At 52.5% G+C, this 20194-nt stretch overlaps 2 protein-coding genes across 2 annotated transcripts; both read left to right on the forward strand.

The window, feature by feature from the left end:
• Positions 1 to 1504: 1504 nt before the first annotated feature.
• PDPR (pyruvate dehydrogenase phosphatase regulatory subunit) lies at positions 1505 to 14278 on the forward strand. The gene is made up of 17 exons (XM_015812094.2): positions 1505 to 1549; positions 2319 to 2452; positions 2891 to 2972; positions 3065 to 3228; positions 3691 to 3812; positions 4736 to 4853; positions 6015 to 6164; positions 7032 to 7224; positions 7682 to 7806; positions 7986 to 8141; positions 8231 to 8364; positions 8893 to 9041; positions 10447 to 10559; positions 11605 to 11699; positions 11895 to 11984; positions 12586 to 12768; positions 13874 to 14278. Exons 2-17 carry the CDS (start codon positions 2392 to 2394, stop codon positions 14276 to 14278), a joined length of 2340 nt encoding a protein of 779 aa, XP_015667580.2. The 5' UTR covers positions 1505 to 1549; positions 2319 to 2391.
• A 2010-nt stretch (positions 14279 to 16288) lies between these two features.
• Positions 16289 to 18210, forward strand: LOC107284067 (pyruvate dehydrogenase phosphatase regulatory subunit, mitochondrial-like). Its single transcript, XM_015812073.1, has 3 exons — positions 16289 to 16387; positions 16581 to 16763; positions 17806 to 18210. The coding sequence occupies exons 1-3, from the start codon at positions 16301 to 16303 to the stop codon at positions 18208 to 18210; spliced, it is 675 nt and encodes a 224-aa protein (XP_015667559.1). The 5' UTR covers positions 16289 to 16300.
• Positions 18211 to 20194: the final 1984 nt, after the last annotated feature.

Consider the following 20194-nt stretch of genomic DNA (forward strand, 5'->3'; position numbering starts at 1 on the left):
GCGCGCCTCGTGGCCGTCCGCGTAGCTCAACCAAAACGCGCATGCGCCCACTCTTGCACTCTCTGTCTCTCTCTCTCTCTCCCCGCCCCCTCCTATCGCCCCCAGCGCCGATTGGCTGCTGCCCGACGGGCTGCGTCACGGGGAAGACGCGCGACTTTGTCGCACGCGGCGGCCGTAAAGCGCGGGCGGAAAACAAAGGGGGAAGGTCGCGCGCTGCCCCCAGGTCTCCCTCCCTCTTTCCCTCCCTCCCTCCCCCCGCGACGGTACCTGTGGGGGGGCGGCGCCGAGTATGCAGATGAGCGCCGCGGGGCGGGCCCGACGATGCAAATTGAAGCCTCCCGCCAGCGCGCCCAGGTGAGCGCCGCGCCGGAGGCCGCCCAGGTGAGTCCCGCGGCTGCGCCGGGCAAAAGGGGCGCTCAGGCGGCCCCGAGAGGAAAGCTGGCTGGGGGTGACCGCCTGGCCCCTCCCCTCCTTGCACCCCAGCAGGGTAGGGGCGGCGCCCCCCTTGCAGCCCGTAACACCCCAGCGCCCCCCTCCTCTCCCCCCCCCGCCGCCCCCGGGAAGGAAAGGCGCCTGGGGGTTTTATCCGTCTCGCCCTGCTTCCCGCCTTTCGTGGCTTCTCTTGGCGGGGGGTGGGTGGGTGGGTGGGGGGGACGTTCGCTCCCTCGCCCCCCCCCTCCGCTGCCTTGCCTCACCTGTCGGGCACCAGACCCCACCTGCGCCCCCCCCCCGCTCTTTCCTTCTGTCCCCAACAGCCCCCTTGCGAGGGGGGAGGCTCGGGAGTGTAGTTTGCCCCCTCCCGTTGCCACCCTTTAGGGCAAGTAGGTAGCCCCCCCAAGACCTTCACCCGGTTGGTTTGTTTATTAAATTTATACGCCCCCCCCATCCCATTGTTGCAGTGGCTGTAGGTGGCTTATAAAATGATACAAGAGAATGCAGGCATTCCTCGGCTTACAGCAGTTCATTTAGTGACCGTTCAAAGTTAACAACAGCGCTGGACAAAAGTGACTTGTGACTGTTGTTCACACTTAACAACCATTGCAGCATCCCCAAGGTCAGGTGATCCAACGTGAGACAACTGACGCATCATATTTAATGACGGTGGCAGGGTCACGTGATCGAGTTTTGCAAACCTCCTGCCAGCAGAGTCAATGGGGAAGCCAGATTCACTTAACAACCGAGTTGCTAATGATCAGCGATTCACTTAACAAGGAAGGCAAGGGAGGTCATAAAATGAAAATCATGTTCCTCTTTTGCAGAGCTAGCAGCAGCTGTGAAGATTTATCTGTGCATCTTTGGAGAACTGACTAACCGTCAGCATGATGCTTCTCCAGCGACTATTGGACCTCCAGTGGCAAAGAATGACTCCGACGTGGTGGAGGCTGTGTGGCGCCCGGCACAGCAGCACCAATGTTGCTGAGCCTCACGCGATGCCCCTGCCAACACATGCACAAGTGGTTATCTGTGGTGGTGGAATCATGGGCACCTCAGTGGCATATCATCTCTCCAAGCTAGGGTGGAAGGACATTGTCTTACTGGAGCAGGGCAGGTAAAGGATTATGTTTTTGAGCATGTCACCAACTCTGTCCAATCATAACTTCCTGGGTCTTCTTCCTCACAAACCATCCGCAATTTGTTCTGAAATGCATCTTCATTTATTCTCTATAAACGATTACATTTCCTCACTATGCCTTTTTTTTTTTTTTTGCACTGGGTGCTTCTTTTCTATATTATGCCTTCACTGGGCCCCCTTTTTGAGAGTAAAAGAAATGAAAATGGGCTAGTCACGTAGGAAGAAGAGCCGACGGCAGGGGGACCGAGGCAGTCATAGAACGGATTCCACTTGGTAAAAAGCGTCCACAAAAGAGATCTAAAACAAGATGGAGCGACGACATCAGCAAGTATTGCGGGCCCAAGTGGCAAAAGAAAGCCCGCAACAGTATTGGCTGGAAACCTGCAGAAGAGGCCTTCATCCTGCAGTGGACAGACAATGGCTAGAATGAATGGATGAATTGATCCCCTATTTGTTCTGGACCGCATCTCTGCTTGTTTTACCATAAAAGTGGTCCTTAACTTATAACTGTAATAGAGCCCAGAATTTCTGTCATATGTCACGATGGTGGTAAGTTGAGGAACCCATATGACCAACCCATTTTGTGACCATCCCAACTTATGACCGTGATGAGCAGACTCCATTATGGTTGTAAGTCAAGGACTACCAGTATGTATAACTTGCAATTGAGCTTCGGGGCTTCTTGGTCTCTTCTCTCTCTTGGGGTCTGGAGTTTCTCTACACCTCTCCGGCTTTTCCCTTTCAGGCTGGCAGCCGGTTCCACGCGGTTCTGCGCAGGCATCGTAAGCACCGTGCGGCATTTGTCCATTGAGCTGAAGATGGCCGATTACTCAAGGAGGCTCTACCAGCAACTTGAGCAAGAGACAGGTGTGAAAACGGGTAAGCACTGGAGCTGCCAATTTTGGGAAAAGAAGACATCCTGTATCTACCTTCTTGGCACCCTCCAATTGCATCAGGAGTAGAGGGGGAGTGGGGAGTGGGGAATACCGTAGAATGGAATGGAATGGAATAGGAATAGAACAGAATAGGAATCGAATCGAACAGAACAGAGCTGGAAGCGACCCTTGACTCCATGGGTGTTAGAGAAAAGGTACTTTTACTAGAGGGGCTGAATGCGGCGTGAGTGAGGCAATCTCTGAAGAAAAACTGCGCGGAAATCGTATATTGAAAGCAATCTCCAACGTCCAAAGCACCCCCCCCCCGGCCAGAGGAGTCCAGTCCAGTCCTGGTCCGATGTTTGGGGAATCTGGTGCCTGAGGTGGCTCTTTTTTTTGTGGGATCGCACGGAGGCCGAGCACGTGGTGCTTTTTGTTCCAGGTTACACGAGGACAGGCTCCATCTCACTAGCTCAGACCCAAGACCGGCTGATCTCGCTGAAGCGCATCGCCTCTCGACTCAAGTAAGCTGGCGCACATGCGCGTCTGGTGGGGCGGCACCTCCTTCGCCAGCCTGGTTGGAGCGAGTGTAACGGTTCCCGTGTGTCTCCGGCAGAATCATGGGAATCCCCTGCGAGCTTATCCCGCCAAAGAGAGTGGCCCAGCTCCACCCCTTTATCAACATCCACGACCTGGTGGGGGCCCTCCATGTGCCCGAGGATGCCGTCATATCATCTGCTGACGTGACCCTTGCTTTGGCCAATGCGGCTGCAGCAAACGGTATAGATAAGATAACCTTTATTGTCATTTTTATATTGTGGGCACAATGGCACACATCAAAAATGAAAGGAAGCACGGGCAGGACAGCTTCCCCGCTGTCCTGCCTGTGCTTCCTTTCTCAGGGGGTGGGCACTGTTTGGGAGGGGCGGTGGAGGGATGCCGCAAAGAGACCAGGGGGGGGGATGGGCTCCCCTCCTGCTTTCCTTTAAGGCCCTGGGTGTATGTTGTGAGCATTTTCTGGGAAGCAGGTACTGTTTGATGGATAGGGAGGGAGCAGTTATGGGCCATATCCTGAAAACCAGGAAGCTTCAGCTGATCGGGAGTAATGTAAATATCATTGTGTCCTGTGCTTTTACCCTAAGCAGTATGGCACTTTGGGTGAGCAAAGTCCAAGAGAGACAGTGAAAGCTTTCCCTTGCAGTGGATCACCAGAGGTCACCCAACTTGCTCTCCTCTTCCCAGGCGTTCAGATCCACGAGCGAACCAGTGTCATCCACGTTTTGGGCCAGAAGGGCTGCGTAACTGGAGTGGATACGGACAGAGGGATGATTGAGTGCTCGTACTTCGTTAACTGTGCTGGGCAGGTGAGACCCTGGCTGGACTGTGGGGCTTGTTGGCCAGCCTCTCCTGATCATGGCTGGTCTTCTCTTTGGTGGGTTCAGGGACTGCCTGCCAAAGTAGACCTATCCAGCAGATTTTAGGTGGCTGGGCCTTTTGTGCAACAAACAAGAGGGACCCGTTCAACTTGGCAAGCTGCTCACGTCATTAGACTAGGTTGCAGTTGTGCTAAATGGGGTGGCTGGTGGGATCGAGGGCAGGGGGCGAGTGGATGGCATGTGGAGGGCTCCTTGTTGTAGGCATAGAGTTGCCTGAAGACCAGAGAAGCACGAGAAGGTTATCCATCTGCTTTTCTCTCCGTTCTGTTTGGGTTGTGTAATCAGAACACTAGGTTTGCAAAGCATGTAATTGTGCTCAGTGAATGTTAAACCAGTAGACAATATTTGCGAACTGTTTGTGTGCTACACCAGTTGAAAAGCAGGCTATAAACTGAAATAATAAATAACTGGTTCCTTATATTATTTTGTCCCTGGAGACATTTACAAACAACTTTCTTTGCATCAATGATATTTAAAAGTGTGGGAAATAATATTGTCTGAAAAGATTAACACAACATAAAAAGTTTCCATAGTTTCAGTTTAATGAAAGAAATTCCTAATGGATTAAATGTAAGTGTTTTTTGGGGAACAAAGTATTGAAAATTAACAGTTGTTTCAGCCCTCAAGATTACAAACCAACTTACATGCACTTCTAATTTTTCTGGGTTTTTATTATTTGTTCTTATAAAATGTGGGGCTTTGCGGGTTTTTTTTATTATGGTGTTTTTTATTCCTGCATTTAAACAATGGGTTGAAATATTTCTTTGAAACAGTGCAGCGCAATTTGAAGAGTGAGCCCCATGGACGTAAAATCTGCCCTTGGTTTTTTAAGTTGCCTGTTTTGCTTTCAGTGGGCTTACGAGCTCGGCCTTTCCAACGAGGAGCCGGTCAGCATCCCGCTACATGCCTGCGAGCACTTCTACCTTCTGACGCGCCCCCTGAAGAGCCCCCTGGAGAGTAGCACTCCAAGTGAGGAACCTTCTCTTGCGCTGTGTTGCAGGTGCTTGGGCTTTGGCACAACGGCAGGCCGTGGGTGTTTAGTGCGGAGGTGCTTGGCGTCCACATGCAACGGAAAGGCTGGGAGCCCAAGGCGCTCCGGTTGTGTTCGGGAGCCACCCGCTCCAGGGACAGGGGGCTTGAGTACAGGCTGACTGTCTGCCAGTTGGGCACCTGGAGCACCACGGATTTCTCGCCCTTGAGTTAAAGCAAGGGTGTCCAAACTTGGGAACGTGAAGACGTGTGGACTTCAACTCCCAGAATTCCCCAGCCAGCCATTCCCCAGAAGCGATGCAAGTACGAAACCTTCTGAGGAGTTACAACGTCAGGGCACCTGACCTTGTTCCAGGCCGAACACGGGACAGCGCTGCTTGTTTCATTCTTGGCCTCTGCCTTCATAGATAAGCTTTTTGCGTATGGCTGGGGAGGGGTTGATTTAATTTCCATTTCAGGGGAGGTGCAGGGAAAGAGACCAATCCTTTCCCATCCTGCTTTACCTCCTCATCATGCAAGTCCTCCTAACACCCGCCTGGGTCATTTATGACCACCGGAAGTGATGCCGTGGTCTCCCTTTTAATATTAAAATCAGACCCCCTTGAGCCCTTGACGTCAGCGCTTCCCAACCTTGGCGATTTTAAGACAGGTGGAATTCTGGGAGTGGAAGTCCACCTGTCTTCAGGTTGCCAAGGTTGGACACCCCTGAGGTAAAGGGTATGGACGGGCTTAAGAGGCTTGACGCGAGACCTAAGGGACTCAGCCGGGACAGCCTTGGGCAAGGCCTGATTCCATTTAGAGTGGATTCTTTAACTTCCTTGGCCCAAGAGCTGTGGGTCTGAAGAAGCCCCCAGCAGCTCTGGAGAAGAGTGAAGACAAAGGCTTTGAGGTGCCCTTTGCTTGTGCTGACGTTCTGAAACAGCCTGCATGAGCAGAGAGCAGGAGTAGCACGGCTGGGCGGGTTCCTGCTGGGGTTCCCTTTGCTAGAGAATGTCTGCCCAGCAGCCCTTCTTCTGTGCCCTGGGCTGCAGTAGAAGGCAGCCTGGCCCTGGTGCAGGAACTCTGTGTGCGGTGGGCCCATAGCAAGCAAGGAGAGTTGCCCCCCCCTCCTCACCAGCATCCTGCTTCTCTCCCTGGCAGCTGTTGTGGACCTTGATGGGAGGATCTACATTCGCAACTGGCAAGGGGGCATCCTCTCTGGCGGCTTTGAAAAGAACCCCAAGCCTATTTTCACCGAGGGCAAGAACCAGCTGGAGATACACAACTTGCAGGAAGACTGGGATCACTTTGGTAAGGCAGCCAGGCTGTTGGTGTAAAGGAATGCCCGTTTTACTGGTTTGTTTGTATTTATTTACTCCGTTTTGACGCTGCCCATCAAAATTGAAGCTCACAAAAAATAGAGGAAGAATTTTCTGCATGCCTGAGTGAGCAAAGCGGTTGGGAGACGAAGTGGCCCCGAGTGCTGCACTGCAATTCCTTTGTTTTTGGGAGGAGAGCAACTTTGCATGTATATCCTGGTCGCTCCTTTCCACTTCCCCTGTTTTTCAGATGATCGGGGTATCTCCCCTGCCAGGTACGTAACTTTTGAGATACGGTGACGTTGCTAAGGCACCCCGCCGAACAGAATACAGGTAGTCCTCCACTTACGACAATAATTGAGCCCAGCATTTCTGTTGCTAAACGAGACATTTGTTAAGTGGGTTTTGCCCCGTTTTACGACTTTTCTTGCCACAGTTGTTAAGTGAACCGCTGCAGTCCTTGAGTTAGTAACATTTAACACATTCATTGTTAATTGAATCTGGCTTCCCCATGTGATCACACAAGGGGATCACATGACCCCAGGACACTGAAACCATCGTAAATGTGAGTCAGTTGCCAAGCGTCTGAATTTTGATCTCGTGACCACGGGGATGCTGCAGCAGTTGTAAGTGGGGAAAACGGTCATAAATCACTTTTTGGATGCCGTTGTAACTTCGAATTGTCACTAAATAAAACGTTGTAAGTCAAGGACTGCCTGTAGAAGGCAGGCTGGGCTAGAAACATGCTTTGCTCGGAGGAAACGCCTGTAAGTGTCGTTGCTGGAGGCCTGGCAGGCTCTTGGGGTGGTGGGAGAGGAGACCCGCCCACCCTTTGCTCTGCTCTGTCTTGGGGGTTTAGAGCCACTCCTGAGCGCCTTGCTGCGGAGGATGCCAGACATGGAGGCCCTGGAGATAGTGCAGCTGGTGAATTGCCCAGAATCCTTTACTCCAGACATGCGGTGCATCATGGGAGAATCCCCCACCAGACAGGGCTACTTCGTCCTAGCGGGAATGAATGCGGCCGGTACCTCTTTTGGAGGTGGAGCAGGCAAGTAAGTGACTCTTTTCCTAGCGAGGAAGGAGGGTGGGGTGAAACTTGGGGGTGGTGGTTTCTGTATAGGAAAGTGGTTTTTTTTAGTCCTTAACTTATTGAAACAGAGATGCTATTTAATTCGATTTTAAAACAAACTATTTATTTATTATCGTGGTTTTTAGTATCGCCTGTTCACCGCCCTGAGTCCCGCAAGGGAGATAGGGCGGTATATAAATTTAATAAATAAATAAATAAATAAATAAATAAATAAATAAATAAATGTCTAGCGGAGTAAAATCCGCAAATGCTTTTCTTTGCATTTATTGCGCGATTTGGAATCCCGGACTCGGAGCGATGGGATTGTCTGGCTGTCTTCAGGCAATTCGAAAGCCGCCCGTCAGGGGTGCTTGGAGGCCGTTCGTGTTACAAACGGAGGGCCTCCGCAGCCCCTTTCAGCTCTGCATTTTCGGTAACAGGTTCCTGGCTGAATGGATGGTGAATGGCTACCCCTCCGACAACGTCTGGCCCTTGGACCTGAAGCGCTTCGGGGCTCTGCAAAGCAGTCGCACTTTCCTCCGCCACCGGGTCATGGAAGTGATGCGTAAGTAGCCGAGGGCCCCCAAATTCGCCTGCCTCCTGAATTTGGATTTTTCTCTTTTCCTGTTAAAGTTTGAGCTGGGTGTTTGGGTAATTGTAAAGGATGTTCTACCTGGACTGGGAGGATAATGCGCTGTGTCCCTTCCAGCACATTGATTCTGTGGTTCTGTGGCCCCTCTCCAGCCCTGATTTATGACCTAAAAGTTCCCCGCTGGGATTTCCAGACTGGCCGGCAGCTCCGCACGTCTCCCCTTTACGACCGGCTGGATGCCCAGGGAGCGAGGTGGATGGAGAAGCATGGCTTTGAGAGGGCAAAATACTTTGTCCCTCCAGGGAAAGGTGAGAGCGATTCCCCCTGGAGGCACCCCTGGGGCCCGAGAGCCACGTTTGGGGGCCCCGTGCTGAGCCTTGCGCTTCCTCTCCTGCAGATTTGCTGGCTCTGGATCAGAGCAAGACCTTTTACAAGCCAGACTGGTTTGACATTGTGGGGGCAGAGGTCAAGTGCTGCAAAGAGGCCGTCTGTGTCATTGACATGTCCTCTTTCACCAAGTTTGAGATAAGCGTAAGTGCTTCTTCCTCCAGAGCGTTATTCCTAAGGTTTCCATGTTTGTGTACAGGTTGTCAGAACTGCCATCTCATTGCTAGTCTGCCCTGAACCCTGGGGGAGAACCTGGAAGGGAGGGCGAGGGCCTGGGGGAAAGGGAAACTGAACTGGGAGGACCCTTCTCTGTGAGAAAACCTTCTAGGTCCTTTCCCCGGGAGAAGAATGCCAACCCATAGAGTGACTGTTTCCAAAACATCTCTTAGTAAACTACACCTTTCTCAACCAATGGAGTTAAGGATCGTTTTTGCTTAGAAGCCCAGGTTGAGGCAGGTCTGACACCGGATCCTGACTTCAGACATACGTTTTAGACTTTGGTTTTGGCTTAGCAACATTTTGTGAATGTAAATAGTGGGTCGTGTAAGTCTTCATTGCTTAGTGTCATTTACAAATGCAACCAATTTGGAGTAGGGTAAAACTTTTAATGTGCCTTGGCCTCTTCTGTCAAGCTGTTCTTATGTTTTGTGTTCCTTCTCCCGTCCGCTGCAGTCCACAGGGGGACAGGCTTTGGAGGTTCTGCAGTATCTCTTCTCCAACGACCTGGACGTGCCAGTTGGGCATATTGTGCACACGGGGATGCTCAATCACAACGGAGGATACGAGAACGACTGCAGCATAGCCCGCGTGAACAAACGCAGGTAGGCTCTCCCACCTGTCGCCTGGATACTTGGCTGGCTTCAGCCTGTGGGGCCTTTTGCGACTTACCATCCATACCCAGAATCTGCTTGAAGCTATGAGGACCTCAGATGATAAACTCGATGTGGCCTCATTTGCACGATGACACCACAGCTTGTGATATCACTGGACCATCAGTGTGGTTGAAGAGATGCCCTGGTTTCTATGGAACACTGGTCTGCTTGGACACAAGCCTAGAAAAATTGAGTCACCCGAGTGTAACTAGAAAGGGGAGGCATTTTCCCCCCATTCCTTACTTTAATTTCATATAAAGAGATTCAGAGGACAGTCCAGGAATTTCTATCATGGCCTGTGTTGTGTGTTCCGGGTTATTTTTCCTTAAATCATGATCACTGGCGTACCCTGTAGTGTCAGGCCAATCATCTGTGGTTTATCTGATAAACTATGGTTAAGCAGTCTGTTGATAGTGTGATATACACAACTGGGGCCTTGTGCAAGCCTAGAAAACTGAATGCTGTAGTATGTAATCTGCTCGTTGTATTGAAGGCGCCTTTCCAGAAATGAGACGAGCAAGAAAGTCACTAAATGAAATGGAAACCTGTTGCTGTCAGAATTGGGCAGTGAAGGCCTGGCTGGCCATTCCCATTTGCTGGCTGTTAAGACAGTTATGCTTTTTAATAAAATGGATTATTTGGAAAAGGTGCTGCCAAGTTCTGTGTCTGGCTCCTGCTTCCAAATATTGACTCACACACGGTTGTGATGGTAATTCAGACTTTACTTAAAGAGATAACAGCAGCCAAAGCCTGCAAACCAAAACAGAGTCTCTGACAAATGCTTGCCTGAATGGTTAGCTTTTTAAAAGGTGAGGAGCGCAGAGGAATAGTCCAAAATCAGTCCAAGGATCCAAGAGCTGGATCAGAATTGTCAGCCAGTATAGAATTTCACCAGCAGAAGCCACATGGATGTCACACAAGAGCCAGAGATCAGACAGTTGTTTCCAGCAAAGGGAACATAGGTCAGAGTTGCCTCTTAAATTAGACTGATGTCAGCTGTCGTTATTCAAGAAATTTACTTCCTTGCTTAGCAAGACCCCTCTCCAAGGGAGAGGGCAGTTAAGAAAAAGAAAATATAAATAAGAGGAAGAACGTCTCTGCTCTCCTGGGGCTGGGGGCTGGGAAGCCTTACATCCTCTGACTGTTCCAGGTGCTCAGGTGATCCCTGTCTTTTTCCTGAGGCTGACCTGCCACAGATTTCTGCTGGAGCAGCATCCCCAGCATCCTGGGCGTGACACTCTGCCTGATGGAATAAGTAACGAAGTGTTATTATCTGATGGCCTCTTTTCAAAGGCCTTGTATAACAATGGTCCCCCTTTGGGCTTAAATGCGTTTCCTGTTTTTTATACTGCAGCTTCTTCATGATTTCCCCCACAGACCAGCAGGTGCACTGCTGGGCCTGGCTGAAGAAGCACATGCCTGAAGACAGCAACCTCTTCTTGGAAGACGTCACCTGGAAATACACAGGTGAGGGGAGTCGCCAGATGCTGGCCCAGCTGGAGGGGTCTGGAACTCCTGTGGACCAGGGCAGGGTCCTTCTCCAAGGGAACCTCAGATTCTGCACGCTGACCTGCTGTTTTTGTTTGCAACGTTCAGACCTGTCACTCCTAGTTAACTTTGTCCTGGGACAGGTCCCCAGTCAGGTGATTCAGTGTTCCTGCCCACCTGGTTGGAATCTCGGAGCTAATAACCTCCCTTCAGAGGAGTCTCGGCTCTCCGGGTTCCTGAAACTGAGCGAGGAATGATTTGTTTCCCCCTGGGCCTTTTCCCATTTAATATTTTTCAGAGCTCAAACCATAAATATAACAAATAGGTTTTAATCTGTGCCAGAGTCACAAGGACTGTTGTGTCTCTTGGTTAGTGTGTCAGAGGCAGATCCAAGTTGGTGACTTCATTTATTTGTATCCCTCTTTTATTATTTTTGAAAAATTACGCAAGGCAGTGAACATAGCCAACACACTCTCCTCCTCCTATTTGACCCACAACAACAGTCCTGTGTGGTGGGTTGGGCTGAGAAAGAGTGACTGGCCCAAAGTCATCCGCCAGCTTTTATGCCTAAGGCAGGACTATAATTCACCATCGCCTAGTTTCCAGTTTGGTGCCTTACCCACTAGACCAGACCCATCCGTGGCTGCCACGATATGGGGTGGAAAGTTGATGTTCCTCCCATATCCCAGAGGCCTAACACAAAATCTGGATGAGGACAGTTGCTCCACCTGGGCTTCCGTGTTTGGCACAGCTGGGTGCTTGTTTTGAAAGGCTGATACGAGAAGCCTTCAATTCGACAAGACCCAAGAACTTGTGTTAGGATCTCCAGGTACCTTTTCCCATTTAAGTGGTCTCTTCTCACCCGGATAAAATCCAATTTCAGGTTCCAAACCTTTTCCCCGCCTTTGCTGACTTGTGTTGAGCTGACAAAGCTGCAGAGAGAAGAGCGAGGGGCGTAATGGGGCAAGACTTCCTGTTCTGCAGTTGTCACTGGTGCTGAATTGTTTTCCTTTATTTCCCTCAGCCTTGAATCTGATTGGCCCTCGTGCCATGGACGTCCTGTCGGAGCTCTCTTACGCGCCGATGACACCTGAGCACTTCCCTTCCCTCTTTTGTAAGGCAGGTGACTTTTCCATTTCATCTGGCAACTTCCTTCCTTCCTATGCAGATGTTTTACAGCTAGTGGAGAGTGTCGCTTTGCTTCCTTCCAGTTTAAAACGGTTCCTTGCTGGTTTATTTACGGTGAAGTGAACGACAGTTTTCCTTGGTCTTTGGATTTTTGTTGTGTAAACGCCAGGGTCCCTCTTTCTGCAGGAGATGAGCGTCGGCTATGCCAACGGCATCCGTGTCATGAGTATGACGCACACGGGGGAGCCAGGCTTCATGCTCTACATCCCCATCGAGGTGAGTGGGGCTCGTAGTTCGAAGGTCAGTCTCTACTCCAGTGGTGGCGAACCTATGGCACGGGTGCCAGAGGCGGCACTCAGAGCCCTCTCTGTGGGCACGCACACGTCGCCCCAGTCCTAGGCCTTCAGCTGGGTTTTATAAAACCTTTTCACCTTAGGCCTCCACCGCCATGTGCAAAAAAAAAAAAAAGTTCAATCAGTCATTTCAACTTCTCGCGGGAAAAAAAAGATCTTGCAAAGTTGGAATTGATTGATTGAACTTTTTAGTCCCACCCAGTCTGCCGTTACCACCGCAGCCACGCCCACCCAATGGGCCACCCCCAGGCAACTGGCCACACCCAGCCAAAGGGCCACACCCACCCGGCATTTGACGATGCATAAGTGGGTTTTAGGTTGCAGTTTGGGCACTCGGTCTCTTAAAGGTTCGCCATCACTGCTCTCCTCTGTTGTGGGGGCTTGTCCCTAAGGGCCTAATCCCCAGAGGGCACGATGTAATCCACATTTTTTGTTTAAGAGGGATGCTGTCAGCCTTTGGTTTCCAGACTGCCCCTGACCAGGATTATTTAAAGGCCCCCTCCTCTCCTCCCCCCCCTTTGCAGTATGCCCTCCATGTGTACAACGAGGTGATGAGCGTGGGGCAGAAGTACGGGATCCGGAACGCTGGCTATTACGCCCTCCGCAGCTTGCGCATTGAGAAGTTTTTTGCCTTCTGGGGCCAAGATCTGGATGCTTTCACCAGCCCTATGGAATGTGGGCGAGAATTCCGGGTGAAGCTGGACAAGGTGAGGGGTGGTCCCCGAATGGTAGGCTTGGCGGGAGTGGTGGGACTTTCTAGCCCTGGGGCTGCCTGCCTTCTGCCTTTCAGGATTGCCACAGGGCACCAACAGGCTCCGAGTGAGACTTGTGGATTTGGAGTGGGCCACGCACAAGGGCCAGGGGTCCTCCACATGCCATTTATGCTCCCCAAAATTGGGGAAAACTTTAAGGACACGTATCCCTTTTAGTCAGGGTCTCCCAATTTTGGGAATTGAGGTCCACAAGGTTGGATCCCTTTGCTTTAATCCCCAAACCCCAAAGTGATTTTTCATGGCAGGAGCATTTAAGGTGTTAATCATCAAGAATCCGGGGATTGGAACAGACCCAACATTTCAGCCCAGCTGTTCCGGTGATGTAGCCAACTTCTGCATTACAACCACAGATGCCCTGGGTGGCCTGGGGAAGGTTCTGTCATTCCCCCTACGCCCTCCCTACCCCTGAACACAGTATTAACTTGCTTCATAGCTCTTGTGAGAAATATGAAGTAAGCTTCGTATCAAGTATGGGTCAACCGTCCCACTCAGCCATCTAGCAAAGAAAGACTCCTGGCCATTTGTTTTTGCCAGGAGTACACTTGACTGAAGCTTAAATGGTTACAGAAGTAGCGTAAGCTGAATCTGAGGTTTTCCCCGCACAAATAATACAAAATAAAGTTTCCTCTCCCTCCCTCCTCCCCCTCCGGCCATCCCCCGATAAATGTCCAATTAGGTGCTTGTATATTGTTTGGGAAACAGGTTCTCAGTTCCCAGCTCTGCATTTCGATAGTTGACCTTGGCTGGCTGAGGTTTCTCACAAGGCTCAGCTGGGCTTCCATCCCTGCCCTTCTTCCTCCCTACATTTCAGTCTTTCCCTCCCCCCCTCCCTCCCCCGTCACTAATGTCAGGCTGTCAGCTCATGAAGCTTGGATAGGAGAGATGCAGCCATGACAGTATCCTTCTAAGAAGTACGAACATCCCATCACCATCACAACGTGGTCCTTGGGTTGCTTGCCAATGGTTCTTTCCCAGCAGTAAGTAGAAGAAAGAGCCGAAGTGGATGGAATCCCGTCTCCTGACGTGTCTCTCTTGGCAGGGCATGGATTTCATCGGGAGGGATGCGCTGATGGCTCAGAAGCAGGAAGGGGTCTACAAGCGCTTCACCATGTTCATCCTGGAAGACCATAACACGGACCTGGACTTGTGGCCCTGGTGGGGGGAGCCCATCTATCGCAACGGCTGCTACATGGGCAAGACCACCAGCAGCGCTTACAGTTACACGCTGGAGCGGCACGTTTGCCTGGGCTTCGTTCACAACCTGGACCCCGAGACCGGCAAGGAGCAGCTGGTCACCCCAGACTTTGTCAACCGGGGCGAGTACGAGATCGACATTGCGGGGCAGCGCTTCCAAGCCAAGGCCAAGCTCTACCCCTTCAGCTCCCTGTTCACCTCCCGCCGGCGCAAGGACGAGATGGAGTTCAGCGGCTTCCAGGGAAAATAATCCCACGAAGCGCCAGACTTTTCCCACATGGCTCTTTGGACTTTTCTGGTCTGTTAGGTTTTGTATATTTTGACCCTTCCTTCCTTCCTTCCTTTCCCAAAGTGATCCTGCAGCTCCCAATCTAAAGGGGTATTTATGATGGGCAGGTGCAAGCAGAGACTTCGCGAGTCCCTCAGCCGTCACGTTGAGGCAAAGCCGTTTTGAGGTCTTGGGAACTTGGCAGGACCTCTTGGGATCCGGAGTGGCCTGCAGTTTGGTCCTTTAGGCCAGAATGTCCCAACCTTTCCGGCTTTGCGGACCAATGAAGGGGGGAGAGGGGATGGTTCCGGGCGAGCGGCGTGCATGTGTGCCTGCCACTCGCACAAATGGAGCACGCGTGCATGCACTTGCCTGCTGCTTGCGCAAAGGGAGATGCCCACGCGAGCTTGCTTGCCATGTCAGGCAGCCTGGTTTTAAACAGCTCACAGCCTGGTGGTGGGCCCTGGGTCGTGGGCACCTGCCAAGATCGTTCGGAGATTTGCCCACACGAGAACATTCTGCCTCCTGGTCCTGTCACTTCCAGCCACCCTCCAGAGGGTCAGTAGGAATGGCCAGAGGATGATCTCAACTTTATCTCCACTGCAGGAGATGGTGCGTCCTGTGAGCAGGAGGAGCTTAGTAGCTTTGACGTGCCTCTGCCTTGGTGGTCCATGGAAACACGGAAGTCCCTCAGATAGGAACAGAGGCACCTGATGTCACCCCTTTCCTCCTCAGCTGTCCTCTGCTTCCTCTTTGGGATCTATTTCACGGGATCCGCTTTCGGTTCTGCTGCCTCTCGTGTTCTGTCATGGCCAACTCCATCTTGGGTGCCCTCCGGAGACGTGGACTTCGGTTCCCAGAATGCTCAGCACAGACACGGAAGAGGAGTCTCTGCGAGGCAGCCACGCTGGAGGCGGCCATTTCCTTGCAGATGTGTGGTTTGTGCAATAGAAGAGGCGTGTGTGTGTGTGTGTGTGGAGGCCTGGTCTGCTTGGGAAGAGGAGGGGCAGAAGAGCAGGCTGCTCCCCTGCAGGTTTGAGACCTTGGGAGGCCGGCGGATCAGAGAAGCCTGTGGGGACAGCCAAGCTTCCCCAGTGGGTGCCCCTCGGGTTGGGTTGCACTACAGTTCCCATCACCTATCCCTATCCCCATAGAGGGGCCTGGTTTTTGGCCATCAAAGCTCTTCGCCCTTTGCCCTTGTGCCAAAGAGACCTGCTCCTTCACCGCTTTGTATCAAGCTTTTCCGTGTTTGTGTTTGTGTGTGTCTCCAACTACTGGCTCTCTTTGCAGGACCTCTTGTGTGCCGCTCTTGCGTTCCTTTGCATTCTGGCCCTGCCTTTGGGGGGAATCCTGCCAGGAACTTCAAGCCCCCCTCTGCCGCCCTCCTTCCCAGCAGCCCTCCCCTCCTTTGCCATTCTCAGATGCACTTTAGGATGTTTCTCTACTTTGGTACTGAAAGCCCCTCCCTCCGCCCTGGATCTTCCTGGGTTTCTCTCTAGAATTCCACTCCGAGACTGGTGGAGGGAAATCTCATTGTTCTTTTTGCTTCCCTGGGCAGCTTCTTCCACACGGCCTGAAGCTGAGGAAGCCCCTCCTCTCCAGAGTGCCTTACGCTCCCGATGTGACCCTGGAGGGGCTGAGCCTGCCCTCTGCCCCATCTCGGCCAGTTTAGGGCCTAGAGCAGGGGTAGGCAACCGTGGCTCTTTTATGACTCGTGGACTTCAACTCCCAGAATTCCTGAGTCAGCAGAGCTGACTCAGGAATTCTGGGAGTTGAAGTCCACGAGTCATAAAAAGAGCCACGGTTGCCTACCCCTGGCCTAGAGCCTTGGCCGCAGAAGGACACCCTGGCTGGGACACAGAAAACCCTCCTGGCTTTGCTGGGGAAATCTGCTTGTCTGGAAAAACCCCCCCCCCAGCTCTTCTTTAGNTGAAGTGAACGACAGTTTTCCTTGGTCTTTGGATTTTTGTTGTGTAAACGCCAGGGTCCCTCTTTCTGCAGGAGATGAGCGTCGGCTATGCCAACGGCATCCGTGTCATGAGTATGACGCACACGGGGGAGCCAGGCTTCATGCTCTACATCCCCATCGAGGTGAGTGGGGCTCGTAGTTCGAAGGTCAGTCTCTACTCTGTTGGGGGGGCTTGTGCCTAAGGGCCTAATCCCCAGAGGGCACGATGTAATCCACATTTTTTGTTTAAGAGGGATGCTGTCAGCCTTTGGTTTCCAGACTGCCCCTGACCAGGGTTATTTAAATGCCCCCTCCTCTCCTCCCCCCCCCTTGCAGTATGCCCTCCATGTGTACAACGAGGTGATGAGCGTGGGGCAGAAGTACGGGATCCGGAACGCTGGCTATTACGCCCTCCGCAGCTTGCGCATTGAGAAGTTTTTTGCCTTCTGGGGCCAAGATCTGGATGCTTTCACCAGCCCTATGGAATGTGGGCGAGAATTCCGGGTGAAGCTGGACAAGGTGAGGGGTGGTCCCCGAATGGTAGGCTTGGCGGGAGTGGTGGGACTTTCTAGCCCTGGGGCTGCCTGCCTTCTGCCTTTCAGGATTGCCACAGGGCACCAACAGGCTCCGAGTTAGACATGTGGATTTGGAGTGGGCCACGCACAAAGGCCAGGGGTCCTCAACACGCCATTTATGCTCCCCAAAATTGGGGAAAACTTTAAGGACATGTATCCCTTTTAGTCAGGGTCTCCCAATTTTGGGAATTGAGGTCCACAAGGTTGGATCCCTTTGCTTTAATCCCCAAACCCCAAAGTGATTTTTCATGGCAGGAGCATTTAAGGTGTTAATCATCAAGAATCCGGGGATTGGAACAGACCCAACATTTCAGCCCAGCTGTTCCGGTGATGTAGCCAACTTCTGCATTACAACCACAGATGCCCTGGGTGGCCTGGGGAAGGTTCTGTCATTCCCCCTACGCCCTCCCTACCCCTGAACACAGTATTAACTTGCTTCGTAGCTCTTGTGAGAAATACGAAGTAAGCTTCGTATCAAGTATGGGTCAACCGTCCCACTCAGCCATCTAGCAAAGAAAGACTCCTGGCCATTTGTTTTTGCCAGGAGTACACTTGACTGAAACTTAAATGGTTACAGAAGTAGAGTAAACTGAATCTGAGGTTTTCCCCGCACAAATAATACAAAATAAAGTTTCCTCTCCCTCCCTCCCCCAGCCAATTCCCAGCTCTGCATTTCAATAGTTGACCTTGGCTGGCTGAAGTTTCTCACAAGGCTCAGCTGGGCTTCCATCCCTGCCCTTCTTCCTCCCTATATTTCAGTCTTTCCCTCCCCCCTCCCTCCCCCGTCACTAATGTCAGGCTGTCAGCTCATGAAGCTTGGATAGGAGAGATGCAGCCATGACAGTATCCTTCTAAGAAGTACGAACATCCCATCACCATCACAATGTGGTCCTTGGGTTGCTTGCCAGTGGTTCTTTCCCAGCAGTAAGTAGAAGAAAGAGCCGAAGTGGATGGAATCCCGTCTCCTGACGTGTCTCTCTCGGCAGGGCATGGATTTCATCGGGAGGGACGCGCTGATGGCTCAGAAGCAGGAAGGGGTCTACAAGCGCTTCACCATGTTCATCCTGGAAGACCATAACACGGACCTGGACTTGTGGCCCTGGTGGGGGGAGCCCATCTATCGCAACGGCTGCTACATGGGCAAGACCACCAGCAGCGCTTACAGTTACACGCTGGAGCGGCACGTTTGCCTGGGCTTCGTTCACAACCTGGACCCCGAGACCGGCAAGGAGCAGCTGGTCACCCCAGACTTTGTCAACCGGGGCGAATACGAGATCGACATTGCGGGGCAGCGCTTCCAAGCCAAGGCCAAGCTCTACCCCTTCAGCTCCCTGTTCACCTCCCGCCGGCGCAAGGACGAGATGGAGTTCAGCGGCTTCCAGGGAAAATAATCCCACGAAGCGCCAGACTTTTCCCACATTGCTCTTTGGACTTTTCTGGTCTGTTAGGTTTTGTATATTTTGACCCTTCCTTCCTTCCTTCCTTTCCCAAAGTGATCCTGCAGCTCCCAATCTAAAGGGGTATTTATGATGGGCAGGTGCAAGCAGAGACTTCGCGAGTCCCTCAGCCGTCACGGAGAGTTTTGAGGTCTTGGGAACTTGGCAGGACCTCTTGGGATCCAGAGTGGCCTGCAGTTTGGTCCTTTAGGCCAGAATGTCCCAACCTTTCCGGCTTTGCGGACCAATGAAGGGGGGAGAGGGGATGGTTCCGGGCGAGCGGCGTGCATGTGTGCCTGCCACTCGCGCAAACGGAGCACGCGTGCATGCGCTTGCCTGCTGCTTGCGCAAAGGGAGATGCCCACGCGAGCTTGCTTGCCATGTCAGGCAGCCTGGTTTTAAACAGCTCACAGCCTGGTGGTGGGCCCTGGGTCGTGGGCACCTGCCAAGATCGTTCAGAGATTTGCCCACACGAGAACATTCTGCCTCCTGGTCCTGTCACTTCCAGCCACCCTCCAGAGGGTCAGTAGAAATGGCAAGAGGATGATCTCATCTTTATCTCCACTGCAGGAGATGGTGCGTCCTGTGAGCAGGAGGAGCTTAGTAGCTTTGACGTGCCTCTGCCTCGGTCCATGGAAACACGGAAGTCCCTCAGATAGGAACAGAGGCACCTGATGTCACCCCTTTCCTCCTCAGCTGTCCTCTGCTTCCTCTTTGGGATCTATTTCACGGGATCCGCTTTCGGTTCTGCTGCCTCTCGTGTTCTGTCATGGCCAACTCCATCTTGGGTGCCCTCCGGAGACGTGGACTTCGGTTCCCAGAATGCTCAGCACAGACACGGAAGAGGAGTCTCTGCGAGGCAGCCACGCTGGAGGTGGCCATTTCCTTGCAGATGTGTGGTTTGTGCAATAGAAGAGGTGTGTGTGTGTGTGTGTGTGGAGGCCTGGTCTGCTTGGGAAGAGGAGGGGCAGAAGAGCTGGCTGCTCCCCTGCAGGTTTGAGACCTTGGAGGCCGGAGGATCAGAGAAGCCTGTGGGGACAGCCAAGCTTCTCCAGTGGGTGCCCCTCGGGTTGGGTTGCACTACAGTTCCCATCACCTATCCCTATCCCCATAGAGGGGCCTGGTTTTTGGCCATCAAAGCTCTTCGCCCTTTGCCCTTGTGCCAAAGAGACCTGCTCCTTCACCGCTTTGTATCAAGCTTTTCCGTGTTTGTGTTTGTGTGTGTGTCTGTCTGTCTGTCTGTCTCCAACTACTGGCTCTCTTTGCAGGACCTCTTGTGTGCCGCTCTTGCGTTCCTTTGCATTCTGGCCCTGCCTTTGGGGGGAATCCTGCCAGGAACTTCAAGCCCCCCTCTGCCGCCCTCCTTCCCAGCAGCCCTCCCCTCCTTTGCCATTCTCAGATGCACTTTAGGATGTTTCTCTACTTTGGTACTGAAAGCCCCCCCCCCCCGCCCTGGATCTTCCTGGGTTTCTCTCTAGAATTCCACTCCGAGACTGGTGGAGGGAAATCTCATTGTTCTTTTTGCTTCCCTGGGCAGCTTCTTCCACACGGCCTGAAGCTGAGGAAGCCCCTCCTCTCCAGAGTGCCTTACGCTCCCGATGTGACCCTGGAGGGGCTGAGCCTGCCCTCTGCCCTCTGCCCCGTCTCGGCCAGTTTAGGGCCTAGAGCAGGGGTAGGCAACCGTGGCTCTTTTATGACTCGTGGATTTCAACTCCCAGAATTCCTGAGCCAGCCTGGCTCAGCTTGGAAACCTCTCCCTTTCCCCCTCAGCGTGGCTGGCTCAGGAATTCTGGGAGTTGAAGTCCACGAGTCATAAAAGAGCCACGGTTGCCTACCCCTGGCCTAGAGCCTTGGCCGCAGAAGGACACCCTGGCTGGGACACAGAAAACCCTCCTGGCTTTGCTGGGGAAATCTGCTTGTCTGGAAAACCCCCCCCCCC

Source organism: Protobothrops mucrosquamatus, unplaced genomic scaffold (genome assembly GCF_001527695.2).
Source record: "Protobothrops mucrosquamatus isolate PMUCROS unplaced genomic scaffold, P.Mucros_1.0 scaffold67, whole genome shotgun sequence".
Classification (NCBI taxonomy): domain Eukaryota; kingdom Metazoa; phylum Chordata; class Lepidosauria; order Squamata; family Viperidae; genus Protobothrops; species Protobothrops mucrosquamatus.